The 19,877-nt window shown below is 31.9% G+C and overlaps 1 protein-coding gene across 1 annotated transcript; it reads right to left on the bottom strand.

The window, feature by feature from the left end:
* Positions 1–10,238: 10,238 nt before the first annotated feature.
* Positions 10,239–17,220, bottom strand: LOC123696861 (phosphoglycolate phosphatase 1A, chloroplastic-like). Its single transcript, XM_045643241.1, has 6 exons — positions 17,030–17,220; positions 14,400–14,557; positions 12,696–12,830; positions 12,127–12,334; positions 11,519–11,663; positions 10,239–11,047 (listed from the first exon to the last, which is right to left on the bottom strand). Exons 1-6 carry the CDS (start codon positions 17,115–17,117, stop codon positions 10,885–10,887), a joined length of 897 nt encoding a protein of 298 aa, XP_045499197.1. The 5' UTR covers positions 17,118–17,220; the 3' UTR covers positions 10,239–10,884.
* Positions 17,221–19,877: the final 2,657 nt, after the last annotated feature.

The raw sequence follows: 19,877 nt of genomic DNA on the forward strand, positions 1-19,877 counted from the left end.
CTGAAAAAGAAATGACTTTCAAACAAACTCACGAGTGTCCTTAGCGTCTGAAACTAAAACTTAATTAAACTATTTCTCACACTGCTTATGTACCGTAGATTTTACAGATTATAAATGTCAACTTGATAACTTTTTATAGAGGCTATTATAATAGAGCAGGCTCCAAGGAGATGTTCGTTTGCAAAAATAGCGGACCTATCAGAAGTCAGATTTGACTTCTGATATATATTGTATAGGTCCCAGACATCCTATAGACAGATGTTGCCAACCAGTTTTGTGGTCCCCCTGCCCGCACCCCGGTAATTAAATATGGCATACAAAGAAAAAAATCAAAATTTCCAAAACATGCCGTGTGGGGTATCAAATGAAAGAGCTTATTGAGTAGATCACGAATATATAGCATACTATATACATTTCTTACACTTTCTCTAAGATTTTTTAGAAAATTTACGAAAATGGTCCATTTCTGAGTTAACTTTAAACCACTATAGATTGAAAACTCATGAATATATTTTTTAAATTATTATTTTAAATAATTAACAATAGTCCATTGTTTACGATTCAATAGTTCGTACAGTGAAATAGTTGCATGGGGGAGTGGGGGGAGCATTCAAAGATGGCGAGTTTCGATATTTCAATATATATATTTCTTAAAATTTCGGACTCAGTGGAGACGTTTGCAAAAATTGCGGACCTCAATCTGACTTCTGATATATATTATATAGATCCCAGACATCCTATAAACAGATGTTGCCAACCAGTTTTGTGATCCCCATATCAAAACTCGCCATCTTTTAATGCTCCCCCCACTCCCCCATGCAACTATTTCAGTGTACGAACTATTGAATCGTTAACAATGGACTATTGTTAATTATTTAAAATAATAATTTAAAAAATATATTCATGAGTTTTCAATCTATAGTGGTTTAAAGTTAACTCAAAAATGGACCATTTTCGTAAATTTTCTAAAAAATCTTAGAGAAAGTGTAAGAAATGTATATAGTATTCTATATATTCGTGATCTACTCAATAAGCTATTTCATTTGATACCCCACACGGCATGTTTTGGAAATTTTTATTTTTTTCTTTGTATGCCATATTTAATTACCGGGGTGCGGGCAGGGGGACCACAAAACTGGTTGGCAACATCTGTCTATAGGATGTCTGGGATCTATACAATATATATCAGAAGTCAGATTTAGGTCCGCTATTTTTGCAAACGAAACTCCACTGAGAGTCCGGTCTATAAAAACATTTTTAATTCAGTTGCAGACATTTATATTTCATGGAAAATTTGATTATTTTAGTGTTTGTATAATACCCAAAAAGATAATTGTTTCTAAATATTTTAATAGAAGATATTATGTTACAGAAGCTTCTCTCTTCGATAGTATGATTTGCTTTTTTAATAAATTGTTTCATTTCTCGAGGCTTCTTTGTTAGTTGTAAACTTATCTGATACGACAATTTAATTATAAACTCATACATAAATACATGCATACACTTTACATTTTATAAATAACCATTCTAGAAGCAATTAAAAAACATAATTCCCCAGCATAATTTTTTACCATCGCTTCATTTCCAAATGAATTTAAGATTATTTTCGAAAGAATTTGCGACGGAATTTAATTAGCAAGTCTAGTCCCTCGTGACATGTTTCACCAACTTTCCTTTCATTGAATTTACGTGCGGACAGTTAAACGCGTACTTTAACAAAATAAATAATTCCAGACGGGTTCGGAATGATAAATCAGAGTGAGGTGGGTTCGCAATTTGTGTCCAAACGGTTCAATTGAAACGATTCCTATTATCACATGTCAGTGTTTCATAGATTTACGCGTAGCTGAGTCTTTGCCTAGTGTCTGGATACTGTTCAATGTTTTGTGCCTAGATTCTGTGTGAAGAGGACCGTTTTGATCGATGAGTCTTTTGTTTAACGTGCCTACGCGTAGTAGAGTGTTATTAATCGTTCTCTATTGATTCGTTAATATTTGAAAGTATATAAGGATAATAACAAATATAAACAACATTGTCTAACTATGTAATCAATTAATATTATATTTAAATGGGTTTTCTTGAAAAATGTAAGTCTCGGAGCATATGGCTACTTCATGTAGGAGTGTACAGATTACCAACCATACAAATAGTTTGAAGAGGGAGATGTCATTAGCTAATTGTCGTTTACTTACGTCCCCTATTAGAAAGTCCTGTCTTTTCACTTTAAAGCTTATAACCATTCCATACAGAACGTAACATAACCTGTGTATTGCTTCAGTATAGGTAAAAAAGCCAGTATATCAACACCAGACTAATTTTCGGTAGGAAATTCATCTGTCCCTCTAGGGGACGGGTATAATCGTGTAATTATAAAGTGAATACGGAAATTAATTCCAAAAATAGATTAAACGAGATACCCGTATAAGCTCCCTATGTGGGATTTCAGTGTAATTCACCGCACCAGGGATTATGTAGTTTTCCCTTCGCTGAAATATTTTCCTGTGAGCCATCAATTTGTAAGCCTTAGATATGCAAACGGACGGTTGGTTTTATGTAGTTAAAGACCAGTGTTAGGGAATAAAATGAGATATCAAATATTATTATGATAATTAGCAGTGGCCCTTACGACTTTACTAAATATTTATTAACTGATTTAAAAAACGTTTTGCTGAGGAATAATTAAAAATAACCATTTTACGTAGGTATGTTTGAATGACCAAACACAACAGAAACAAACACACCTACATAATATATTAAAATAAATAAATAATAAACGTTACATTTGATCAGTAAGTTTTATGTGTCGCTTATACACAAGTATGTTAGATATTATTAAACATTTACGATTCGTTCTTCCCAGTGCAATAACTCCAAAAGCATCACATTTATAACAATAGATATTATAACCTATGTTTTCCGGAATCCTCTTCAAACTTACAATTGTTTTCATTCAACTCCTAAATAAACCGGTTCAGATAGTGGCCCGGATTTATTAACTTTTAGTAACTATTTTCACTGAAAGTTTCCTCGCCTCAACTTTAGTAATAACAGCCGCTCATTAGGCCCAACTTTATTAATTTTGAAAACAGCCTATATGGAGGTAATTTGGAGAATAAAACATACAACTCAATTAGAAGCGTACTAATTACTAAGGTATTTAATTACCTTTAGGTTTCCAAAATCGTCAACTTATAGTCTCGTATTTGGATATTGTATAACCTATTAATTATGCTTAAAATATTACACTCATTCCATTTAATAAACAACAAACACAGTTAAGTTATAAAAATACTTATACAAAAAATAAAAATATAACGAAACACGACAAATACGTTATAAAATAAATTGGTATATGAAGAACTACTGATCCTCTAAATAATCTGGGGTAAACTGGGGTATTTACGTACCGTTGTGAAAAACAGCCCATTTACCTGAAATAAAAAATTTCCGAAACTTAAGCCTGTTTTATGTATTTTTTTTCAACAGGTCTAAATTAAACAGTCAAAGGTATTTTGAAAAATAACAGTCCTTTGATCTACCGTAGGAAGATGTTAACTGTATATTTTATCTTCAAGACGAAAACAAAATTAGCAGCCGTGTACAGGTACGAATCGTGCTACATTTTCCGCGCCCCGCCATATTCCTCGTAAAGATCTGCAACGTATTGCGTGAAGGGAGTTTATGTTGTACAATATTAAAACATTTTACGACTAAACGTTTGAAAAAGCGCGTGTGGAAATATTAACCCTTTTTTGGGGATGGCTCGACTACCTAGTAGAGTATTTCGGTGAAATCCAGTGATTATTAAGAAACTACATGGAATATTTTGGAAAGCTGTAGGCTTTTTTATTTTTGTAAAATGCAATATAAATAATAAATGTCAATTATCTATTTATATTTTAACTAGTGGTCCGCCCCGGCTTCGCCCGTGGTACATACATATTTCGCAATAAAAGGTAGCCTATGTCCTTTCTCGGGTATCAAAATATCTACATTCCAAATTTCATGCAAATTGGTTCAGAAGTTTAGGCGTGATTGAGTAACAGACAGACAGACAGAGTTACTTTCGCATTTATAATATTAGTATGGATTCACCTAACTACTTAACGCCAATCATTAATATTAATTTGCTTGTATGCTTTTTTAGTAGATAATTTCGGATGCTTACAGACGCTTGTAGCTTTCGATTTCACCACTTTAGAATAATTTATATCATGCCAGAAATAAGGATCGGTTACCATGAAAGCTTGTAAATGTTGTGTGCATATGTTTTATTTGATGAGGAATATATGGAATTGAACCATAGAAAAATATGACTTGAAAACGAGCCTCAAGCGAGAAAGTTACAAAGCATTTGGGCGTTATTTATCTACTATCAAAATACCCCCCTGTTCACGCATTGGGACACGAGATGGCAATTCCTTTGTTACTTCATAACGATGCTTTGTGGTTTTCGTATACATAATAAATAAAGGAAATCGTTTCTTCAGTAACGTTCTGTTTTGTAGAACAATAGTAAAATAATTTCAGGAAACTAGATAGCGTCGAGCGCTTCCGTTGACTGTGGTATTTAAAAGCGGAGTTACTTTAGTTGTTTTTAATTTTTTGAAGTTACAGTTGAAGAATCCGATTTGTTTCTTCAACTTACTTTTCTTAAATGTCAATATATTAATCATTATAGTATCTACTGTATACAGATAGTAATCGTGGAAATATATAATTTTATACGCAATACAGTACATATAAGACAGTAGTATCAGAATCGGTACATTATCCAGACGGAAACATTAAAATTACGGTGAGTGTCTTATTTATATCTGGGGATAAAATTTTAAATAGAGTTATAAAACCTTACCTACTTTGCTTTTTAGTTTAAGTATGTTATAAAAACAAATATTGTAATTAAAACCTATTTTCCAGAAACATACTAATGAAGAACCTTTTAAAATTTATGTAGAAGATATTATCTTAGCCTATAGCTTGCATAATTACCTATTAATGGGATGATAAAATAAGGGTAAACCGGCGGTTTAATCTTTTAAGCATCATCTCAATGTCATTACCTCACCCTTTTCATGATAACATTATGTTGTGAGTAACACTCGTATTAGGAATATATTAGGAGAATTTATTTTGCCTCTAAAGGATTTAATAAAATGAAACGATTCTTTTTTTACTTTAATTTCAGATACAAAGATAAACACACATAATATTATAAGTGTAAGGTACTTTCTACGGAAGTAACTGAAATTTAATTTGATGACAAAAAAATATTTATTAAGATACACGTGAAGCTGTTAACAATGTTTATTCGTTATTTTATAGTTAAATGAATATTATTATTACACAAAAACATTATTTATTTAATGCATTCCCATACTTATATTAGTAATTGCCTCAAAATATATGCTGTATTGAAAATCCAACGCAAATATGGCTTTTAACATGAGCTCATATCAATGAATTTAATCCGTAACAGGGATTACGAAGAATTAATTATCGTATAATTGTGTTGTGACCAATGGATACCATTTGCGAAGTTTAATTATAAAAGATTTGCTCCCAGTGGCGTTCAGATGTAAACCTAATTATTTATAATTATATAAGTTATTTCATTAAGCCCGCATTATGGCGAAATTCATTTATCTGTAAGTAACTTTGTGCTATTTTTGTGTGAAGGTGAAAATAATAATTATTAAAATAAAGGAAGCATTCTCGTTGTTCTACTGAATTGAATCCTTGTCCCTATAAAGTGTGTGAAGTCCCGTGTCCCCAAGTGGGGTAAGGAGCAGATGCATTATACATACATCTGTTTCACTGATCTATTTTATTTAAGGACCAGTAGGTGATCCGCCTTCTATGTCCTGCCAGAACGAGACATTTTTTTTCTTCGGCTCTACCGGGAATCGAACCAAGGACCCCTCGGTTCTACGCTCACGTGTCAACCACTGTACCAAGGAGGCGTTTGTTTATTTTACACATATCTAAACGTTCAGGAGACGAGTGCTCTTTCATAGTTTATCTTTCAAAAGAGCCCACATATTGTTTATTCGGCGATATTGTTGAGAAACTCATGCAATGGAATATTGTTACTGATTTTCCTGGAATTTATAAATAGCTTTGTAAGGTTTCATGTTATATGTACTTTAATTAAATATGTGTTTATGAGATGTATCCACTCCACAACCCTTCCTAGAACATGGATTTACTATAATTTAATCTTATTTATGTTCAGAAGTAACCTATGGTAAGCACGAAAAAATAAAAACACGATTTTTATGCTGATGCTACTGTTAAAAAAACGATACTAAAATATTTAATGAACGACCCTAACTATGTTGAATCTAACGAACGATAACAAAAATACATCTTTTACGCTGCAGAATTCGCAGTAAAAGCTGGTGTAAAATTCGCAGCATCAACGATACCAGGAAAACTTTAACAACAAAGTATTTTTATCTCTTATCAGTTCGCGTTGTCGAGGGACTAAATTTAACGATAATGAGTTTGGTCAAAGAGTTGTTAACAGCGGTGAAAATGTAGAACATTTTGTAAGTACTTTTTAATCATTTTTTTGTCTAAAGGAAAATGTTGTACATTGATTTGCGGATAGAATAGTCAATAGACCTTTGTTCTTTTGTGTGTTCTTTTAATTGTAGAGATTTGTTACCATATAATATTTATTTATAATCATAAAATATTATTTTTTTAGAAATAGATTATTATTGATTTTATCAATGAAAAGGATTCTGAGATTAATTGATAGTTTTCGTACTAATAACTCCGTAGAGATCTAAGAATAGTCTGATATTCTTAGTAGTCTGTTTCTTAGAAATTTGATTGTATCGACTTTGCTTACAGAATGTCTAAGAAGGTGTCTGATTTCCATCCCAATTAATTACTTTGTGAAATTGTGATTATGACTACAGCTTCAAAACTGCAAGAATTGTTATTATATTTTGCTAGACTCTGCAATGTTGCTTTCATAACAATGAACTAGATTCTAATTCTATTAATTTAAAATCCGTTATTTCTATAAATTCAAACTTAAGTCTTAATTATAGAATACAAATAAGTACATTTTACCTGTTCGCTTTTTACAAAAGAGAGCTCATGAGAAAATTAATTAACAATTCTACTGAGAATTGAATTTAATTTAATTTAGTATTGTACGAATAAGCAATGTGATTACCATTTTCAAAAAAAAGTCATATCTTAATTACTTTATGTCTATCTATTTAAATCATTGCAACAAAGCTTTTTCAAGTGAAACTTCTGTAGGCCCATAGTTTCACTTCTGACACGTGTGCTAGGCAGTCGGCACACACGATCTTATTTTTTACTAGCTACTAAGCTACTGCATAGCTTCTATCGCGGGCCTTGAGCGCGGGGACCAAATCGAGAAATTCCGTAACGAAAAAACCTCACGCTCCCCACTTCGACGGGCGGAGGTGTGGCCTGAAGGCATAGCATGCAATAGCTTTACCGCGGCAGTCCCCGAGTGCCATACGTCGTTTTCTTTTATAACACAGCTGTCATTGATTACATGAACCCCATAAGATTCCTGGAACAAAACGTATTCCCATTGCTGTTCATGTCAAATGAAATTATGGCTTCATCCTTAGCCTTTTAGAAACATGTCCGCACTTTTCCTTATTCGATAAACCGTTGTTAATACAATTTGCACCCCGAAGCCGCTTGAAAAGGCTACTTCTTACAGATACAAAACAACTAACTATTCTTATATATTATACAAAATTACTATCTGAGTTTTAGACTAATGTCTTTCATTAAATCTATTATTATATACATTACTTTTGTAAGAGCAACTCTTGCCTATATAAAACAGTTGAAACGACTGTTTGGGGAGCGATACATTGATCTAACTAGGATTCAGTTTCTCAGTCACATATCAGGTACTATACCTATTACGCAATCACACTCAATGATTCAAATATCATGTACCTATGTAAAGCATGATGCATCCCTGTCATCATCATCATCATCATCAGCCCATATTATATGTTCCCACTGCAGGGACACGGGCCTCCTATGAGGGTACAGGCCATAATCCACCACGCTGGCCAAGTGCGTGTTGGCGGATGACACAATATGTCGTCGAACTTTTTAATTCTTCGACATGTCGGTTTCCTCACGATGTTTTCCTTCACCGTTCGAGCAGTGGTGATGTTACAACATGCGCAGATAAATTGAAAAATCAATCTATTTCCTGCGCGCTCGCCTGGTCTCGAACCACGGACTTATCGATTCGAAGTCTAAGGTCTCACCACTGAGCCACCACTGCGCATCCCTGTGATAAAAAAATAATAGTATCGTTCTCTTCGGACTACAATGCAGATACGAATATATTTTTCAATGCGATATATGCAGTGGAATTCACTTGAGAGTTGAGAGTCGTCGGAAGACCGAAGAGGCAACGAATTTGGACAGCCATGCGATGGTAATAACAAACATTAAATAATAATTTAGGCAAAGCATGCTCTTTCGTGCCATAGGTATGCCATATTTTCCGTGTGCGTTCTGTGTAGCGCGTGGAGTATGTTTGAACGCACACGTTTTTTGACACGTTGATTCCTTCATTTATTGTTGTGTGTAGTGTGTATAAGTAATTGATATTTCAATTCTTGTATGGTGCAAAATATTATTGTATTGAAAACAATACAATTGAATTCGATGCCAATCTGTTATGATGATATTGTGTGCTTATCGCACTTGGTAAGATTTTATGTTGCGTGTCTTCATGCACGTGTTTTTACTTTTATCCTAAACGGCTAGGACCTGATACTGCATTTATTAAACACATTTATGTAGTCAAAACTGTAATGCATCTTACAAATATCATCCCGATCAATTTAGTATCACTGATTCCATCTGCTACTATCCACTTATCTACATAATATGCCCCTGACACTGTTTTCTTCTATCATGATCTCCTTATCGATCTACATGAATAAAACAAGGACAGCACCACACAATACAAATGGCCAAAACCAGAAACTGTCGCGTCTATCCGCACCTTTATAGTGGCTCGTATACAGTTAGAAGGCAGTGTAAATAGACGTCAAGTTTGATATTATGTTAGCACCTGAACACGCTCACCTACGTATTTATATTTCATATACGAAACGTGGAGTGGCTCATTTATCCTTAATATAATAATAGCACCTTCGTAGAAGCCGATACGAGGAAAAAAGATTATAATCAGTGGAATGACGAAATATCGTGTATCATTAGGGAGAATGACCTACGATGCCTTTTCTTATAATTTAGTTGTTATCATCTATTGATTATTCTTAGTTTATTAATTATATCCATCAGAAGATATTTTTAGTTCTTCTTTAAGCAATAAAAACTTCTATTAGTCTCTCTTTTTTATTTGATTCGCCGATTAGGCCTCAGTCATTATATCTGTCAATTCAATTATTAAAATACCTGCACATTTTTATAACACGATACAATGAAAGCTTCATTACATTGATTCAATAAACAATATACCGTATATTCTTCAGCACATTAAACAGCGCCTACCCAGGCGTAACGGAAACAAAGGCTCTCTGAAAATTGTCAAAACGAATTTGTGAACTGGTATTCCAATAAAACTGTTCAGTAACCGTTCCGTGCCGACGTGCAATAGAAAAAAAAATTGAAATACTTGTGGGTTGTCCACTTTCCAGCCGTTTTTCAATTTCCGAACGAACTGGCTAGGTTGGGAGTTAGGACACTAGAATATTGAAAGGCAATTTGCACTGTGACCGTGTTTTGTTGTAACACATTTTATTCGGCGAGAATTCGTTAATTGATGGATGTTTAACTGAATTTAGGTGAGAAACTCGAATTGTGAAGATTTAAAATCAAATAATTTTTTATAAATAAAAATTCTGACTACTAATAGTTATTACACAGTTCACAGTACAAATTAGTACCCATTTAATTGCTTATCCTGAATATTCGTGATTCCTGTAATTATTAAGATATTTTAGTTTCCAAATTTTTATTGCTCCAGGAAGTAACATAAATTTTGAAAGAATGTACGGAAAGGAGAGAAAACGTGTAAAAGCTGTTATTACCATTTTAATAAACCTATAGAATGAATAAACACTTAAAGCATTATCTTTTATCACTGGAACAATAAAATTTAATACCCTACAAAGTGTTCATAAAGGATTATATTGGAGCTTATTTAGAAAGGTACTAAAGATTCATAATGAAAACAATGCTGAATTAAATGCTTTTATTGTATTGTATTCACTAAACAATGTAAGTACATACATTTTTGTTTCGCCTCTTTGGACATGGTTAAAATAGAAATGTTTTGAAGTTGTTTTTACTTTTTAGTGATATTTGAAACGTTGGAATAGGCAAACAGGTTGGTGGTTCGTCTTGGCACTGCACAGGCCATGAACATTTGCATAGGTCACCAGATTTTTGAAGGATGAAGGAATAAATTATAATATTAAATTGTATATGAAGATTTAAAATAAGGAACACAGTAGGGCCAATGATTTTGCATAAAGAGTATTAATTGTTATAGGTACCTATATGTTGCAATATTCAAATGGCTTAGCTAATGTTCGTTTCGTTTTGACGACGAAAAATTATCTGAAATCCTAATTTCAAGAGTTATCTATTAAATTATTTAAGATGTGACTCTTACAGACATTGACAGAGCTAGAGTGGAAATTATTACATAAAAATCATATTTTAATGAAATCAAAACAAGAATAGTATATTTACTAAATGACAATAAAAATATTCTTTACAACAATAATTAACTTTAAATTTTTAAAGAGACCGTTGTTAGCCTATGCTATTTTACTGGCCTCAGTCAAAAGCGTCTAGATTTGAGAGTATAGAAATGCAGCATCAAAATGCTTTATCCTTTATCACTGGTACTAAACTGCCTAACGAATCTGCGTAAAAGTCTGGTTGTATTGTGTGATTTAACATTTGCTCTTTTGTGTTGTTGGTTAAAACGAGAAGCGTGTTGAAGCCGACAGCTTTCCCAAGACCGACGTCTTGCTCGATCCTGCAAGAAATATTTATTAATATTTTGAGTCCAATTTTTTTAATTGGAATTAGGTAGAAATTTAACAACTGAAATAAAGCTTTAATCAGTAACTTCTAAGTAAGCAAGACGTAATTAATTTATACGCCGTAACATTGCTTTGTAGAATTTCACAAATAAATTGGAAACAGATTTAAAGCTAGGTATTGGTTCTGAGAATTCGATTCGTTCCATCATGAGCAAAATAATCATTAAGAAATTTGCACAAAAAAAAATGTATAAGTATAAATCATTTATATAGAATTAAACAGGTAGGATTCGAACCCCGAAGGCGGAGGCGGTTGGAATCACGCCTCGTAATCGATTTTTTTCTATTGAAAGCTATGAAACTGAAATGTCAATCTAATTCAAAAAAGTCTAGTAAAAAAATCACGTTTTAAACTTTTAAAAATGTACAAAATAAAGGCACGTTCACACGCATATATCACTCACATATCTCCAATAAAGAGCACCCGCGACGGATCGCTGACGTTGGCGCGTTTCATAGCTAACTCTCCGAACACCCGGCCCGGCTTCCCCAGCTGTATTGGATTCCGTTTTGACTCCTCTCGCACTATGTCCGTGAATATACCAGTGCCTGGAATTATTTAATTTATCAGCTTTGTACGTGTGTGCTATTGACGTATTGGAAGGTTTTTGTCGCTTTGATGTACCTACGGTATCCAACGGAGTTGCGAACCCATTTTCAAGATCAGTTTAAAGTATTATTAGGAAATCTATTGAAATGTAAACGATAGTGTTTGTATTTATTTTTATTTACAGGAACTGCTACATGAAATTCTGTATAATTAACCAAATTTAATATACACACTGATGAATAATTTAAAGCTGAAGCGGGAATTAAAATTTTAAATTAAATAATTATCAGAAACGTTTTCATCTATTTTCGTAAACAACAAATAAGTGAATGATTTAGATACGTGACTCTTTTTCAAGAGCCAAAACTGCAATTGTCCTGAAAAAGCAGATCACCTACGCAAACAGAAATATACTGCCAAATGAACAGTGAACGAGCGTCACAGTAAAACCAATCCTATTACCTAAGGACAAGACTCCAGGTTTGAGTGGCACGTATTTATCCGTAGCCCCGCTGATGAAGATAACATCTGGCCTCCGCAGGTACGTGATGGCTTTGTACATCTTCGGCATGTTCACTTTGAAATCACTGTCAAACACCACGGCACCTATCTCCATGTCATCTTCAAGGTATTGCAGGAAATCCGCATAATAGTCCGCCGCAAGGTCTGGCTGAAACCGTGTTATCTTGACCCAAATGCAAAACGTATTCGTTCATAGGCACAACTAGACCTTGTATCACAGATTATTAAATGGTTACTACGTAAAGAAGATAGTTTTATGGTAATACCTACGTTACACGAAGGTCTGTGTAAATTTTTTACGCCTTATGATAAAAAATAGCAATATTTAAATTTTACAGATTGTTATGTAAATTTACATTTTTTTCTAGTTTTTAAATAATGAAATTTTATTGTTATTTGGAACTAGATATACTTTATAGGAGATTAAAAGTAAAAAAAAAATGTGTGCTCTATTTCTTCAAAAATAAAGGTGTTTAAAGTTTTTAGACTAGTGTATAGTGTATACTTACGCCTTCTTTACATTTGAATCCTTGTGATTCTAAAACTGAAATAGTCTCAGGGCAGGATACGCAATATACTGATTTCTTAAAGTTCACTGATTTCAAATATTCCGCTATTGCTGTTGATGGTATTGTGAGGTTTTCCTAAAAAAAAAAATACTACAGAATATGGTAATGATAAATAATGTGATTCAGAAGTAGACAAAAGCAATGACAAGATGATATATAATATCTCGTCTCAATTACAAACCAAAATCTATTTCTTAGAACAGGAGATTTTACTGAGAAATATGAGCGTCAGAAGTATCAAGAATAAGATCACTTTAATCGTTCGTTAAATATTGTACATGACACCATCACTTTAGCTAATATCTTAGATTATGTTTTGGTAGAAGCTTAGATATTAAAGATTAATTATCAGCAGCCCTGTATCTCATCTTTCGTACTTAATCAAAAAATCCTACCAAAATAAATGTATTCCTGGGTATTACGCCATTATAATTATTAAGCCCTTTTGTTAGCGCGGAATAACCTAATCAGGGATTTGTAAGGATGTCCTATTGTACATTTCTTACAAAGAAATCGTAAGAAATTGCCAATCAGCGATCACAATATACTTGTATAAATGTTAATATTTCTTGTAAGTATAATTATTTTGCTGTAGGCTCGCACAATCAGTCTTATTTCGCGGTATGAAAAATATATTATGCTGAGCGTTATAAATGTAGAGACGTATGAAATATTTTTTCGTATTTGTATAAAAATCGCTACAATTTTTTGTTGATAAATAGGTAACGAAATGAAATATATACGATTGAAATATAGACAGCCCCTAGCAATGGGTATAATATTATTATAATACATACCTTTATGTATGACGATATTGTATTTATTTTATTTATTATTGAAAATGTTTTTGTGAGGTGTTTCTTTCTTACGTTTTGTAGACAGATGTTATCTAAAATTAAGTGCTAATAATAAAATTCAATTTCCGAAATGAAAAGAGGTTCGTATTATTTATTGTTTTAAACTGGCTGGCAAGGACGCCGATGAGAAAATATTTAAATTTCGAATATAGAATATAGTGACCCTGAGTAGCCCCGATACATAGGTATACGTATAATTAATTTCTCATTTGATTTTGTTTTTAATAATAATTAATTGTTTAAATAAGAAAATAATATATTTTTATAATAAAAAGAGCACTTTCACTTTATTTTATAAAATGAAAAAGAAGTTTATGTTATTTGTACATTTTAATTTTTAAGACTGGCTGGTAAGAAACGCAGATGTGAAAATATTTAAATTTCGAATATAGAATTCGGGGCGGTCGCTGATATTTTATTCATTTGTTTTTTGTTAGGAAGATGATATTATCTATTATAAATTTTAATAACGTTGTGAGCATGTTGTGAGTTAAATTTTGGGGCAATTTTCTTGCCCATTCTTTTTGTTCTTTTTGTGTATTGAAATAATAATAAATGCTGGTATTCATGAATAATATTATATACTTCTAATTCTATGTATCAAGACGGGAAATGGAATTTATTTTAGGTAAGTTACATTTCTTAATTGAAATTTGTTTTCAATAATGACATAGTTCATTTAAAAGTATTTGGTGGTCTAGTCCATAACTCAATAATATTTTATATTACCAATGTATTTTCCATAAATACTTTCAAACCTATATTGATAGTAATAAAGTCGACTTACAAAACCATTTTCTATACCGGCAGCTTTGAATTGGGCTTCATAGTTCTGTCTGCTCCGAAGACTGTTGTTTGACACAAAATGTACGGTTTTGCCAAGACTTTTCATCAAATCGAAGAATGTTCCAGCACCCGGCATGGGCTCTATTGACCATATTACTCCTGAAAGTAAAGGTAATTAGTACTGAAGAAATATTTAATAACTACTGAAAATATTAAAATATAATATTATTTGTATGCTTTGTAGAGCGAGACGTGCGTGATAGATTAATTAATCATTTATTCGATACATTTGACTGACCGGTTGACTTGGTTGGTAATGGCCCTGCCTTCCAAGTCAGAGGTCGTGGGTTCGATTCCAACCCGGGGTAAATATTTGTGTGATGAACATAGATGTTTGCTCTGTGTCTGGGTGTTAATTATCTATTAATGTTTTTACTCAAAATTATACATGTATGTTTATCAGCCACCTGGTTTCTATAACACAAGCGAAAGCTTAGTATGGGATCAGATCGTTCCGTGTGTGAAAATAGTCCTGAATATTTATTTATTATTTGAGTACTTAATATTTAATAATAGAATATCTAAATACTACCTTATTCTTGAACCGTAGTTAAACCTTCTTCTTCTATATCTAATATAAAAATTAATCGCAAAAGGTGTTGGAACAGCTGAACCGATTTCGTTAATTAATTTTGTATAATATTCCTTGAAGTATGAAGATGGTTCTCATGGGGAGTAAACATGTACCAAGGGCGAAGCCGGGGCGGACCGCTAGTAAATACATTAATTAGAGTGGACATAATTATATTGATTTATTAAACTATAACTTACAATATTTGTTTCCCTTTTTAATTTACGTTGATTACGTGATATTAATTAGGTAGTTTATTTTACACATCGAATGACGAATAGCAAATTAATTAATCTTATTTATCTGTGAAACGTCAATAATTCGTTTAAAATCATATTTCGTGCATATTTCAAACAAACAGCATACATTATGAGATGATATTTTACATTTCGTACCAATTGGTTTGATGAATTTTCTATATACAGGGTGTCCTAGAAGTCGACGTCAAGCCGAAATTTTCTGAAAGGTAAATGCCATACCAGTTGTCAGAAAAATTGAAAAAAAAAAATTAAGTCATGTATTTTTGAAGTTATGGATTTTTTTTATTTAATTCCAGAAAATGTACACCATGTGACAGTTTTTTCATTCCTGTTGTTACCTGGCTTGACGTCGACTTCTGGGACACTCTGTATATACACCTACTACATAATATAATAAAAATAAATTTTCATAGCTAATGTTGATTCAATTAATTGTTTCATTATACTAAAGAAGATAAATTATAAGTCCGGGTCAAGGTTTTAGAATCAGTAGTTTTAATAAAGATAAGATTATTAGGTACCTAAGTACTTTTTGGTAAAGATAAGTAGGTATTTTCGTTTACATTGTCATAAAATTACATCAATAGATACAGTTAATGTTATTTTTTGAATACAAGATAAATAATTGTTAGAGAATTATTATTTTAATTTTTAATATAGTGCTCAAAATATGCATAATTTTATAATTACATTATTATACGAGTCTTCTTTGAATAGATAATTGAAAGATAATAAAAAATTTAATTTTTTTAAGCTAAGTAATCTACCTAACCAACTTGCTCTATATAAATACCTAGTTTTATTTTAACTATTGTTTTTCAGTAGGTACACAATATATAGACAGCGTACAATTTTAAGAAACACTGTATTGTTTGTTTCCCAAAGACAAATAAATAAATAAATATTATGGTGCCTCAAAGTTGAATAGTCTTATAAAATAATAAAATATATATTTTTACGCACTACGACAGTTTTTCGTATCATTACTATGCGTGACGTATGTGATCAAAATATTGTAAGGCTGTAAATGGAAAATTCAAGAGGGAAATATTTAATAATTTGTTTTTAAAATAACTAGGTAAGTAGGTAGGTACATGTAGGTACCTATTTCGATAGATTTTGATTATACGGATTTTTCATTAAAGTCTCATACCTATCTCTACCTACCTAGGTAGGTATAATATAGTAACAATACTCAGCTCATGGTAAGTACCTATTACCTATCAATTTTTATTTTTTACGTTAATTAAGATAAACAGACATGAATAGTAATTAGGTATGAACAAAACATACAGTCACATATATTATCATTCGCTAAAAATATGTTGGTTCCTAAACGTTTTGCCATAACTATAAACAGCGTTTACCTAGGTATATACCTACCTATTAGGTACCTACGATATGTCTATAAAAAAATGTAATTTTTCCTTAGAATCTACATTGGGTTTTGTTTCAAACACAAGTCTTACAATTTTACCCGTTAGACAGTATTTATTATGGTACCTACTAAAAGGAGGATAACTCGTTTGCTAAACATAAAAACCCAGCGTATTTCTGATTCATTAAAACCAAATAACCTCAAACCTTAAACTTCTCATTGCGTCGCGTAAACAAGGCATGGCCACGTCTAATTATTTATTATTGTGTATCGATATCATATAATTATTACGACCTTAATATTATAATCAACAAAATATTGAAGCCGGCACGACCAGCTGTCGTGTGCCTGACGTCACGTACCGTCACAATCCGAGAACACATGATCGAACGAATCGATAAACCGCTTGAACCCTTCACTGTCCACTTCCATAAGATTCACAGGTTTCATTTTCAATAAATCACTATCACAGACAGTTTAAAATACTAAATTTAATAAGAGCAAAACACGTGCACTCCTAACCTAGTTTGTGGCGGCACTGCGCTTGCGTGAAGTATGTTCATTAATATATTTTTACAATCGGCGTCGTTTCCATTGATTCACGGCGTGAATTTCATACGTGTGCGCATTATAAACACACATTAAGACACACATTTACATCGTGCATACGTTTACATATTGAAGGGAGACTTGCTTTCTAAGAGGATGTTAGGAAAATTTAGGTATTATACCCATGTGATGGTTTCCCCTTTTGAAATTTGATGATTTAGGTAGATGACACAATTTAATTTTTCTTGATATTTTGACGAAGAGACGAAAATAGATTTACCGTAAAAATAATTCGTGGAAGACACATACTACCTATTTGAATATAAACATTTGTATGATTGAAATAATATAACGAGACAAGAAAGATAACGTTGAACTGATTTTTATATTAGTATCTTCATAATCAGTTTTTACCCGACTACGGCAAAGCAAAAGGAGGGTTATGATTTTGACAGGCTATGTATGTATGTATGTATGTATGTATGTATGTATGTATGTATGTTCATCTGTTCCCTCGTAACGTCTAAACTACTTATCAGAATTTGACAAATGACATATCATTAGAAGTGTCTTAATTGTCCGCTGGTTATAGGCTATATAGGGTTTCACAAAATCTAATGTGGCGTCCTCTATCGGACAAAACATACAAAGTAAAAAAATAAAGTTAAGATAAATATCCCGTGTTTGGTATCATTTGAAAGCGCTTTTCTTGTACATTTTGAATATATATATATTACTAGCATTTGCTCGTGACTTTACCTGTATTCATGGGCTGATTGCATATAATTCACATCTTTTCGTCCATAGCTTCTTTATTAGTTCATCAGTTTAACTTTTGTTAATGTTATGCCCTCAAATACACTTTAACACCAAAATAGTACAAATAATATAAAGTGAAAAAACTAAAACCCAACTACGACAATAACCGGCGCTGAAAAAGTATAAAACAAGATTTCAGAATACTGAACTGAACAAAGTTGCTAATGTAGTTGCAAGTAAATGGACACAGTAGACTCTACCAAGATGCCTTCGTTGTAAATTGACAATAATGTCATACAATACTATTCTGAAGTATGCAATATTCCACTATGTAAAGATAAATTTTCATGTTTGGAAAGGCGTAGTCACACGTTGTTGAAGTGCTACGGTAGATAGGTATATTATGTAACGTGTGACTACGCCTTTCCAAACATGAAAATTTATCTTTACATAGTGGAATATTGCATACTTCAGAATAGTATTGTATGACATTATTGTCAATTTACAACGAAGGCATCTTGGTAGAGTCTACTGTGTCCATTTACTTGCAACTACATTAGCAACTTTGTTCAGTTCAGTATTCTGAAATCTTGTTTTATACTTTTTCAGCGCCGGTTATTGTCGTAGTTGGGTTTTAGTTTTTTCACTTTATATTATAGTTATTGAACAGAAAAAAATGCGCATTCATACTTGAATATTATAATTACGTACCTATCGTTCTATTAACTAATTCTTTACAAAACTTACATACTGCTGTACAATGTACATCTACACATATCATCAAACTCTATTTTTAGTTACACCACGCAGCCCTAACTATATTACAATCCCAAACTGGTTTTACCACTTTGTTTCGAGTACTATTGAGTAGCATTAATACGATAAATGAACTTAAGCAATTGCCGAAATAGAAAGAAAACTCCGCGAAAAGTAGGTACGTGTGGTTTTATACGAGCTCAGTTGGTTTAGCTAAAACATTTTATGTCTAGAATAATATTGTGGGTGTAGGGTTGGCACTGAATCGAAATAATGTGTTTTTGAAAGAGAGAAATTATTTAAAAGGGTCTTAAATAAAGGGGAACTTAAGCTATTATGTATGTAAGTATATTTTATTCACACGCTGTAAAGCGTAAACGGCTTGACGATGTGCGCTTGAATTATGAAAGATACTTGAAAAAATAAATTAAAAAAGAGTAATAATAATTGCCTCAAATTATGTAAAATAGGTAGTTATGCCTCTATAATTTTCTAAAGACAGTTTTTAAAGTCATAATTAATAGTCATTAAAATAATTGTTTTGATTAGTTTTACATGTATTTCATTTCTTCCGGGTTGATATATTTCCAAAACTGATGTATCACAATACTTGTGTATCTCATCCTTATCAAAAACATACAGTTATTCTTAAGTGTGCATATAAAACTTGAAAGATATAAAGTGAAGTATGAAGCCTAATAAAATGTTTTCTTATCTTTTAACGCTATTCTACCTTTTATATAAACCTACACTCTTAAAAACTATAATCATTCTATTTACCTAGCTATATATTTTATAAATACATATTATGCAAATATTTTCTTTTTATTTTTTATATTTTTAGTAACTAATAAATTTAATATATTGTATACATACCAATTATTTAACTAATAATATTATTAGGTCTATCTATGCACATAAATGTTTTTTAAATATTATGTACAAAAACTGTGATTGTAAAACTTCTGTTTCATTCCATTTAAAATATAAAGAAAAATATGTTTATCTATGTGTTGTTTGTTAAATAATGAAACACAAACGCGATATTAATAAAAATGGGGACATTAATTAACAATTTGGGTCACTAAACATGTTCCCTAACACTAAATAAAATAATTCCAAATTAGATTAATTAAAAAATATTTG

This window comes from Colias croceus, chromosome 13 (assembly GCF_905220415.1).
Source record: "Colias croceus chromosome 13, ilColCroc2.1".
In the NCBI taxonomy this organism is placed as follows: domain Eukaryota; kingdom Metazoa; phylum Arthropoda; class Insecta; order Lepidoptera; family Pieridae; genus Colias; species Colias croceus.

Bases quoted from the DNA above. Each gene is read 5' to 3' on its own strand.
- LOC123696861 (XM_045643241.1), bottom strand. From the start codon at position 17,117: ATGAAACCTGTGAATCTTATGGAAGTGGACAGTGAAGGGTTCAAGCGG. The intron at 12,831-14,399 runs GTAAGTCGACTT...TTTTTTTTTTAG, and splicing joins CCGGTATAGAAAATGGTTTT to GAAAACCTCACAATACCATC. The intron at 12,335-12,695 runs GTAAGTATACAC...ACACGGTTTCAG, and splicing joins GATTCAAATGTAAAGAAGGC to CCAGACCTTGCGGCGGACTA.